This window comes from Antennarius striatus, chromosome 11 (genome assembly GCF_040054535.1).
Source record: "Antennarius striatus isolate MH-2024 chromosome 11, ASM4005453v1, whole genome shotgun sequence".
Taxonomy (NCBI): Eukaryota; Metazoa; Chordata; class Actinopteri; order Lophiiformes; family Antennariidae; genus Antennarius; species Antennarius striatus.
Window position 1 is genome coordinate 14909268 of NC_090786.1, and position 11045 is coordinate 14920312.

The following is an 11045-nucleotide window of genomic DNA, read 5'->3' on the forward strand; positions in this document are numbered from 1 at the left end:
CAGCTTTTACTAAAGGATGAGAGAAATAACCAAATGTTTTCAAGAACAGACTCATTTCCATTTGTTTTTATTTTCTTTCCAGTTGGTCCAACTATTTTTTTCTGTATTAGTCCCAGCATTGGCCTACAGCTCTTATCCCGGTGTCTATGTGTATTTTGTGGTAAAGCTTTGTCACCAGTGCAATGCATGTTGTTTAGTTGTAGGACAGCTGGAAGCATTGTCAGAGGACAGACATGTGACATGATCTTTCATGGGATCAGTTCTGATACTTTTTGAAAAAAAGAGTCTTATTAAATATTAATACACAACCAACTTTATTGAAGACACACTGATAGCTGAAGTTCATGGACTTGCTTCTTATGTTGAAATGACTTTTACATGAACCCCTGGTTCTTCAGGACAATCCAGTAATACAGTATTAAAATTGTAACACTAAAATGCTGAGTGCACATGTAAGTCTACAATATACACCATAATGAATAGTTGAAGAGTTATGTACATAAACCAAACAGTCCTGATATTCCAGATATTTTTTCAAAATGAATGAAATTTGCGTTTGCTTCAGAGTGCAGCCCTCGACACACTATTTACTCCCTGAACATAATAAGAACTACTTTAACTTGCTTCTGTCTTCACAGAGGACATTACACGGAGCACAACAAACAATACAGACAATAATAATGCTGTTGTAATCAGTATTGTAACTAATCTACTAGAATTGAAAATCTTACAGTAAAAGAGAAACCACAATTCTGTAAAATTCAAGTTTTTCATTCTTTTCAGCGGATAATATGAGCATTATCAATGTTTCACAGTTTACATGAAGGCCTACACTGGTGGAAAAATCATGAAAAACAATCCTACTGAGCTCACATACATTATTAAACATCAGACTTCAGCTCATGACACCTCACTGCTGCTCAGCTGTTCTAATGGACTTGTCATGACTAACCTAAAAGAGCCAGCAGAATCGAAAAGTGTAATACTTCACTCTGCTCAGGCTTTAAATGTCTCTGCACCAAACAGTATCAAACACATCACATTTGAGACTTTATGCTTCAGATGCCAGGTGAGAACTTGAGCTCCATACAGACATAGAAAGTTTCTCCATACCTTTTTATAAAATGTACCATAAAGCACTCCAACAGTATGCCGCACTGTATGTGGACATCTGCACCAAACGGATGCTCAAATGACAGATGATGAGCCTTTATTCAAATACCTTTGAAACATAAGCAGATCACACTGTGCCAAATATGTTCAGTGTGCATTTACTAGTTTAAATTCGAATTACAGAAAGCCATCCTTAATGAAGAGTAGGCCATATTAAAAACTGATTCAGCACAAAACTGGGATGTCTTAATTTCCGCTGCCAGAAATTTTCAAGTAGTTCATTAAACAAATATATATATACAGTATATACACACATATATATTTGTACACTCCAATTACATAAATAAAGCACAGCATCTTGCCCTTTTCTTCCTGAGAGCGACTTTCAAGCCTTTACAGACAATTAGTACAAGAGTATCATTATCAAGTGTTAATGGTTGAAATGATCAGAAAAATGAGCCTTCTGTTTCAGGGAAAATGAAAACAGTCATTATTTCTTTGCCTCTGGGTTCCTGGAGCTGGCTGGCCTGAGCTCTCCTTATTCATATTAAAATGCAGAAAGCAGGTCAGCTTTCCACTGTTCCCCTTTTAGATTAACCTCACTTCCCTTTTTGAAGCCCAGCACACACTGAGACATCAACAATATCAAGGAGATATAGTGGTTATTTTCACTCATGGACAACTCTGATGTAACACTTCAAAATGTTGAGAGGATACACGCATCTGCAAGCAGCAAACTGTGATGTCACAAGAAGTCATCATAACGATGAATGAAAATTTCACACATCATAGATTATGAAACAGCATAATCACATTAGTGGGAGTGCTTTTGATTAGCATTTCCTTCAAAACTGTCAGCTGTTTCAAATATGTCAGGTGTCTTTATTGTTCAGATAATAGAAGCCTAATCGTTCAGATAATGTGAAATGTTTTTCAATCATGTAGAGTTTTTGAGACCTCTACATCATAATTTTGATAATTATTTTCCTGAAAAACCTTATATACTGTATATACAATAGACACATGAATTTTGCACACACAAAATGCCAGACATGAGAAAATGATACAGACTAAAAATGCAAATGTCTATGAATTTAAAAAAAAATGTCAGAAGGTTCAATAAACAGTTTAGTTTCAAAAATGTGATTTTTCTGGCATTTATTTTATGATTCAAACTTTGCAGGGATAAGCCCCTGTCACTCATCTTTTTTGTAAATTCTTTTTTCTAAACTCGAGGGAACAGGTCTAGTTTAAGAGAATCAATAAAACTTTAGGGCTTCACATGAACAGAGTGAACACAAACTCCGAAGTTGAATTGCACCAGTTACTTCTCTCTTGCGGTTGTCTCGGCTTATCTTTGATACAGTAAGGTGTCTAATTTCAGGATGTGAATACATTTTTACTTTATATATCCCTCTAAATATTTATCTGATGTGTACATTCCATGTACATGTCAAACATCTCTTCATAAAATATGAATATTTATATTCATATTAATGTACCACTTTGTGACAGACTAACGAAAAGTTGTACAGCACGTAATCAAGGAGCTTGACTCCTGTGAGTCATAAATACGGGAAAAGGCTTTTATTTTATCACTGTCTTGACTTAACAGTCAATGTTAAAATATTATTGTTCTCTATTTTTTTACCGCACACAATTATAATATCCACTTCCTAACATGATTGGATCAATATCATGTTTGGGTGTAGGAGGTCATTTGCTTTACCTGAATAATAAACTCAGATATTTGTGTCTATCTAAAGGTATTGTGTTCCCAAACAACTTTGTCAACTTTGTTGTCTTTCAATAAAGTTTTGTCTGTTGCTGTTTACCGGGACATGAACTCATTAACAGGAGAGAACCCAGTTGAGGTTGCAATGAATTGATTTGTTTTATCCTCATCGCATTCATCGGCTCTTTTGCAAACAGTGGTAAAAGACATATGGTCGTGGTCCAAAATGGCAAGGCGGTCCTGTTGTTTCTCCTTCTTCAAGTAGAACATCTTTCTCAGCTGCTTCAGCTGCTGTAGCTCACACAGAGTCTCCAGCACCACCAGCATGGCTATTAGACCCAGGATCAGGTAGACTGATGACACAAAAATAGGGTTAGAAGAAGAGACAGAAGTATATTGATAAATAACAAGTTATCGAAAACAAAGACGTGTTGCAACATTTATTTGTCCCCAAGGGGCAATTGAAGAATAACCCAGAGCTATCCAAAGCTGTTAAATCAATTCACTGGACTTTAAGTAAGTTTCTTGAAGATGTTTTGTCTCTCATCCATGAGACTTTGTCAGTTCTGACAGTGGCCGGTCTTGTCCTAGCTTATTAACCTGTGGGGTGTGGTCAGTGCTATTCACATTTCAACGACCTTAGTTGAAACCCGCCTGGCTCCTCAACCAGACTGCTCTTCTGACACCACACAGTCAGAAGAGCAGTCTGGTATTTGCAGTCAAATGCAGCGAAGAATGCTCAGATGTCTACATAGGGGAAACCAAACAACCACTACACAGGCGCGTGGCTCAACAAAAAAGAGCCAACTCATCAGGTCAGGACTCAGCAGTCTTCCTTCACCTCAAGGAAGAGGGACACTCATTTCAGGATACTGATGTTCAGATCTTGGACAGGGAAGATAGATGGTTTGAGAGAGGAGTGAAAGAAGCCATCCATGTCAAATTGGAGAAGCCATCTCTGAACAGGGGGGTGGTCTGCGACATCACCTTTCGCCCATTTACAATCATTTAAGAAAGTTTCTTGAAGACGTTTCCCCTTTCATCCAAGAGACTTCTTCAGTGCTGAAGGGGGCTGGTCATGTCCCAACTTATTAACCCTGTGGGGTGTGCTCAGTGCTATTCACATTTCAACGACCTTAGTTGAAACCCATCGGACCCCTCAACGATGGTTGATGGGTCATTGAAATGCGAGTTTCACCTTTGTATACTCTTCTTCTCCTTTCGGCTTTTCCCTTCAGGGGTCGCCACAGCAAATCAGTTGCCTCCATCTAACCTTGTCTTCTACATCCTCTTCTCTCACACCAACTACCTTCATGTCCTCTTTCGCTACATCCATAAACCTCCTCTTTGGTCTTCCTCTAGGCCTCCTGCCTGGCAGTTCAAAACTCATCATCCTTCTACTAATATATTCACTATCTCTCCTCTGGACATGTCCAAACCAACTCAGTCTGGCCTCTCTGACTTTATCTCCAAAACCTCTAACATGTGCTGTCCCTCTGATGTACTCATTCCTGATCCTATCCTTCCTGGTCACTACCAAAGAGAACCTCAGCATCTTCATGTCTGCTACCTCCAGCTCTGTCTCCTGTCTTTTCCTCAGTGACACTGTCTCTAGACGAAACAACATCGCTGGTCTGACCACAGTTTTGTACACCTTTCCTTTCATTTTAGCTGAAACTCTTCTATCACACATCACACCTGACATTTGAATGACAAGGAGGCGAAACATCGTCAAGAGACTTTCTTAAAGTACAGTGGATTGATTTAAACAGCTTTGGATAACCATGTCCTGGATAACTGTGAACCTACACAGACAACCCAGAGCTATACCTGATTTTCATTTATATTTTTTTTGGATATGAAAGATGCTGATAATTTATATTAGACTAAACATACATCACTATCTCTTTTATTGAACTAAAAAGATATTTCTGCATTCATGTTACTTCGAAGAAAAGTTAATGCAATCATCCATGATTTTACATAGACCTGTAGTTTATGCATTGTATCAGACGAGGACAGCAACTAAGAGACAGGAAGACTGAACTAAGAGAGACGCAGGAATTCCCCTGTTAAATATTAACTGATCAGATGTAACAGTTCTGCTACTGAGAGGCTTTCTCTTCCTCTTTTCCAGCAATAAGCAACGAAACCGAGTAAAACCCCCAGGAAGCATGAAAATAAAAGGTAAGAGTATTACTAGTATTGTAAATAGTTTATTGATTATGGGTTGAGGAAATCGGAGAAGACACTTGTTGATTAAGCTGAAAAAGAAAATGGAACCAAGCAGCTTGGCGTAGCGTTTGCAGACAGCGTCATGTTTCATGACAAAACAATCTTTCTTTGGACATTTGATACATGAGCACTCCGAGTAGCACCATGACGCAAATACAAATCACAAAAAAATAGCTATTTATCACCAATCATTCCATACTGTAGCAAATCTGACTCACAGCCTCCTATCTGATGGTATTGATGCCACGTTCATTAGAGAAGTGTCCTTTTTCATAGAGGAAGCTGTAAAAATGTGGCTGCCATTATTTGTTCCATTTCTCCTCCTACAAGCTGACACATTGCACTACTGAATGACGACATTGGATGATCGTACCACACACACCCACATGCAGCTGACAGCTAGCTGAGATAGAGTCTGGCATTTGTACAGACCTATGGCTAAAGCATGATTTTTCTTCATTGCAGAGATTTTTAACTCCCACAGTGCTGTTGACAGTACGGTACACAACTATAATCAATGTCTTCTCCATGAGGCCATTGCTCAATTTTTTTCCAGCACAGTGTTGACTCAGCTTACAGAATAATAGGCCTTTAAAAAATAAAACAAAAGGCATAAGAGGATGTCAGTGGTTTTGTCAGCAGCACACAGCTACCCAAAAATTATTCCAACTCTGTAAACTGTCCTTGAGCTCCACATTCTTAGAAAGTTTGAGGTTAAAGACTTTCCAGAATGATATATGCTAACAATTTCCGTAACACTGGGTGTGAGTAGAGTTGGTTGTTAACTATTTGTTAATAGCAAAATCTAAAATTAACATTGATTATCTATCAGTCAGAACAGTAACAATGATTCGCATCTCAATCGGTCAAGAACCCCACTTGAATTACAAAATTAAGATGAATAATCAAGTTGTGATTTCAAAGTGAGATCATATCCATCAATTCCGGTGGTCAGCAAACCTGCAGTTCCCAAAAAGGACATTGCTGCTCTGCGAGCCAAAGAGAAGAACTTCACTTTACTAATCCCTTTAGGAGTTCCTTCTGGGAACAAACAACCCTGACATTTTGATTCTCATAATCTACCAACTGAGTGAGGCAGGCTGGTCAGGAATTAGGTACTGTAGGTCAGAAAGTATACCAAGATGCTCAGCTGGTAGAGTGCTCCATATACTGACCCTGTGGTCCCCTTTTGACAGCAATGGGCTTGATTCCTGCTGCATAACCCCTCCCACTCTGTCACCCACACTTCCTGTCTCCTCTACAGCTGTCTCCATCTCACAATAAAAAATAATGACTGACAAACTGACTAGCTGATTGTGTCACACTTCTGGTGGGTTGGTCAAAGTTCACTTTAATAAATCTATAGGTATATAGGGCATTTTCTCAGGAATAAATATTTACAATGTTTACTGTGAGACACTGAAACTATTTCACTCGGAGAAAGTACCTTTTCCTCACACGGCATGTACAAATAAGTATAATGAGATTGTTTTTCTTGATTGTATGGTTTTACAACTCAAGGAACAGAGAGCACAGCCCCCCAAGTGCAAACAAAACAAGTAGTGATATCCTCTTCTTAACAGGAACCATTGGGGTTTATGAAAAACGTAATGACACTAATGCTGTGCGGTGTTTGTTTCACCCACATCTTTCAGCTACAAACATCAGTAAGGATTAAATTGAACTGAAGCTGAATTACAGTTACAGTTACCTCCTACCTGCCATGAAAAGTTCAAAATAAAAAGTCTCCAGCACTCACCAGTGATGCCCACTTTGTAGAGCTCTCTGAACTTTTGATTTATTGCCTCTCCAGGTACGTAGTCTCCCAGGCCAATTGTGCTGAGGGAAATAAAGCAAAAGTAGAAGGACTCCAGGAAGTTCCAGTTCTCCTCTAGTGATGAGAAGATGGCGGCTGGGATGAGAAAGAAGCAGCAGATGGCCAACACAGCCAGCACAGCGGCATGGACGATTGCGACGAGAGGCTTGGACAAGCCCCACTGCCTGTGAATGTACATAATGGGCCTCCGTGTGCTGCAGATCATGATTCTTTGTACCACAGCTGTGAGGAAGAGGAGGGTGAAAGGGATTCCAATGACAGAGTAGATGATGCAGAAGACCTTCCCACCATCTGACAGTGGTGCTGTATGACCATATCCTGTAAGACAAAAATCAGGGTGGGAAATAATAGTGAAAATTTGCCCGAAGAGGATATCATTTAAGAAAATAAATAAATCTGAAAGCATGAAACATTCAGGATCTGGAATTCAATCATTTGTCCCTGTTCAATGCAATTCTTCTGAAAGGCACTTGAGCTAAGGTTGAATATTCATAATTAAAAATAAAAAAAATCGTAACGCTGGAATTTCCAAAAATACAAAAGGCACCTCCCCAAGGTTGGACAAAAAATTATTGAAAATGATTTTAATTATATCCAGAAAATCCTGATACAAATCATATTTTAAATCAATACAATGTACTGTAACAGAGGAAACATAAGTAAACAAAAAAGACAAAGTCCCTCAATAGAAAAAAGCAGCACTAAATGGATAATTGATGACTGTACAAACCTTTGAGAAAAACCTTGAATATTTTTGAGTGGTGAGGAAATGAAACTCCACAGATTGAACTCATTCCTATATTTATAATAAAGCTTTCTACCACCTCAAATTCAAAAAGGCATATATATATATAATATATATATATATATATATATATATATATATATATATATATATATATATATATATATATATATATATATATATAATCATATTATATATCATATGCTATATATAATATCGTATATAGCATATTACAGTATTTTGCAGACATACATTTTCTTTAACAAACAAAAATCTACTGGTCAAAGAATAAATATATTTTGGTGGGAATGATGATATAATGGCTTAATATTCCAGCACTTACTGGCAAATACAATTCCATATAATATTTGCTATGTTGTCTATACAGTATGTACTTGATTTGGAAATAATGGTGCTCGGATAGTCCTTATTAAATCTTTTATATGACAACCATAATTACAAATGTGAAAACCGTTGTTAATGAAGTGAACTGTTCAATGTGACATGATAAACAAGAACAAAATTCCACTGGTAATTGTTCTTGTTTGTCTGGCTCTTCTTCCTGTTCTTTAATACGTGCATTTATGTCTACTCCATCTCGTTTGACAAGTTTTGTAATTAAGCTTCTCTCAGGCCTGTTTGAACTTTATTCCCATAGGTTAGAGTGGAAGAGCATACATGTACTCATTGATATACATACAGGAACAGACAATTCACTAAGACTAGTCTTGTGCAACAGAACAGCAGCCGCTGGGACAGGTCGCCAGGTCATCACAGGGCCGTCATTTGTAGACAGACAAATATTAAAGCTCATTTTCACTCCTAACAGAGAACAGCTCATGTGTGCTGCATGTTTTTTTGGATTGTGGGATGAAGCTTGAGCGTGTTTTTGCAATGTTCTCCAGTGGCAATAAAATTTAATAAATAATAGATTAATAAATCAGTCTATGTATGTATTTTAGGATTTTCTGAGAGTTGACTGCTGCCACATTATGCCGCCCAATAATGTAACACCTTCATATGAAATGTTCCTAACAGCGCTGTGCAAATGAGAAACCTCAGCTAGTCGTTAGAATGAGCAAAACATTCACTTCTAGCATCTGGAAAAATCTGCCTATCCAATCCAATGATTTTGTTGAGTAAAGGAGAGTGTTAAACCGGACATATATCTGCTGCCATGCAGTCAGATTAAAGTTCTCCAGGTGTAATGACTGACAAACATCTGTAACTGCATTGCTTTATGTAATGATAGATAAGATAAAATGACTCAAAGCACAGTGAAAACTCGTCCCTATGCCTCAAGACTAAGTGTATAAGAATATATTTGTTTTAAAGCCTTTACCTAATTTAAATTGGGAATGCCTCGGAGGAAGACACGTTGGTGATGTTTACACTGACTCATATTTGGGTGCTTCTGTTTGGACAACAAAAATGTGATACAAAATTTGCCAGAGGGCTGCACTGTGCCAACATAAAATGTGTAACAAAAAATATGAACCTAAAAACATCTTGACAAAAAAAAAAAAAAGTTTTTTTTTTTTTTCTTTAATGTTTACACGTAAAGACCAAACGTGAGGATCAGCACTGGTTGAAGATACACATGTGCAGCATCCCCTCAAGTCCCACCGTCCGTCCGTCCGTCCGTCCTTACCTGTGGTGGAGAGCACGGTGCTCGCAAAAAACAGCGCGGAGGTGAAGTCCCAGTTCCAGTTGGACGAGGCGTTATTAAGAATGGAAACCCCATAACTACTGGCCTCCAAAGCTTTCTTCAGGAAACGTTCCAGACGCTCCTCGGTCAGACATTGATTATCCTGGAGGAATTGCTTTTTAACGGCCCGCAGCTCCTGCCGTAAGAGGTCTTCATAGGGCAGCTCCACCGAAGAAAAGACCACAGCTCCGAATATAAGATAAAGGACGTACCCCAAAAGTAGAAATGTGAAATACCACGTCGATTTGTGCGTCTGTATCAACCTCACGCACGAATTACTGGCGAGAGACTGAAGCATTTTTCAAGATGTTGCTGATATCACAAACCGTGTTAAGACGCGTCCCTGCTTTATAAAAATAAAACAATAAAATGGTAATTACTGTCCCGCCCTCAAGTGTAATGATATCGCATTCTGTGCAGTGAGGATGGATGTGTCACAGACAAAGCTCTAACCAAAACTACGTCTTCCTCCACTGAACCTGCAGGAGCACTTGACGCTTTCGAGTATCGTCGGAAATGTTAGAATTTAAGGATGAGAAGAGTGGTACTCGAACATAGGGGTTCTTGTAATTACTTGTAATGTTGTGCTTGCTTTATAAGAATTGGGCAAACAAAAATCTGCCTAAAAATGAAAAATAAATTACATTTTTTTTAAAACTCCAAAAGTATTTAAAATCACGTTGAAACTCTGGCATTCGATTCTTATTTCCGTGACCATCAGCAGCTACCAAAAACGTATCAACTCGTACTTTAAACAAATAATATCACTTGATTTATTTCTGTATTGATATAGTTTCACCAATTTAAACGCTCCAGAACGTGGGTTTCCTGTTTTCCGAGCTTCAAATGACACGTGAAGCCAGCAGATGATGTAGCGGCGACAAAGCCCGTATGACGTAGAGACTTGCTCCACTCACATATACTGTACTGTAGTGGCTTTCGTGTCATTCAGTTTCAAGCTTAAACCAGGTAAAGACGGTTGTTAGCCACGGATGTGACGATCATTATATTTATTATAAAATATTAAATTGTGTGTGTGTGTGTGTGTGTGTGTGTGTGTGTGTGTGTGTGTGTGTGTGTGTGTGTGTGTGTGTGTGTGTGTGTGTATCTGTACTGTACATGCAACCAACAATGGGGAACCTGGTGATGTCACAAACGCATCAGCAAGGATCCAGTGAAATTTGGCGATTTAAAATGACAGATAGTACATAGTTATATTACACACAAATATCCACAGTATATGTTGTACCATCCTTCTGCACATTATCCCACTTGTCATACTGAAGAGATATCTGAATTATTTATTCAAGTTCATGGTTCATTTATGAATACCATGTTAACATTAATCTGCACACAATCTAGATTACATTAGATTAGATAAACCTTCATTGTCTCAAACATGCCTTGGGATTTGACAGATAAGACTGTCAACGTCAACAATTATGCCAGCACACATATGCAGTCAAAGTACATCAAGACATGTTGTCCCATGCTGATCAGTGATATGCACCAGGAAGCTTATTGCACCATACCCTTCCAAAGTGCCTCACAGAAGCAGAATATGTGACGCAGGATACTACAAAAATGTACACAGAAACACACTCTTTATCTTGTACCGGTCAGTATACCGTAGTTCATATGAGAGTAAAACTAAGACAAATTTATACTTATT

At 38.2% G+C, this 11045-nt stretch overlaps 1 protein-coding gene across 1 annotated transcript; it reads right to left on the bottom strand.

Annotated features, from left to right (window-relative positions):
- Positions 1 to 293: 293 nt before the first annotated feature.
- kcnk1b (potassium channel, subfamily K, member 1b) lies at positions 294 to 9815 on the bottom strand. Its single transcript, XM_068328132.1, has 3 exons — positions 9317 to 9815; positions 6843 to 7238; positions 294 to 3201 (listed from the first exon to the last, which is right to left on the bottom strand). Exons 1-3 carry the CDS (start codon positions 9669 to 9671, stop codon positions 2945 to 2947), a joined length of 1008 nt encoding a protein of 335 aa, XP_068184233.1. The 5' UTR covers positions 9672 to 9815; the 3' UTR covers positions 294 to 2944.
- Between the last annotated feature and the right edge of the window lie 1230 nt (positions 9816 to 11045).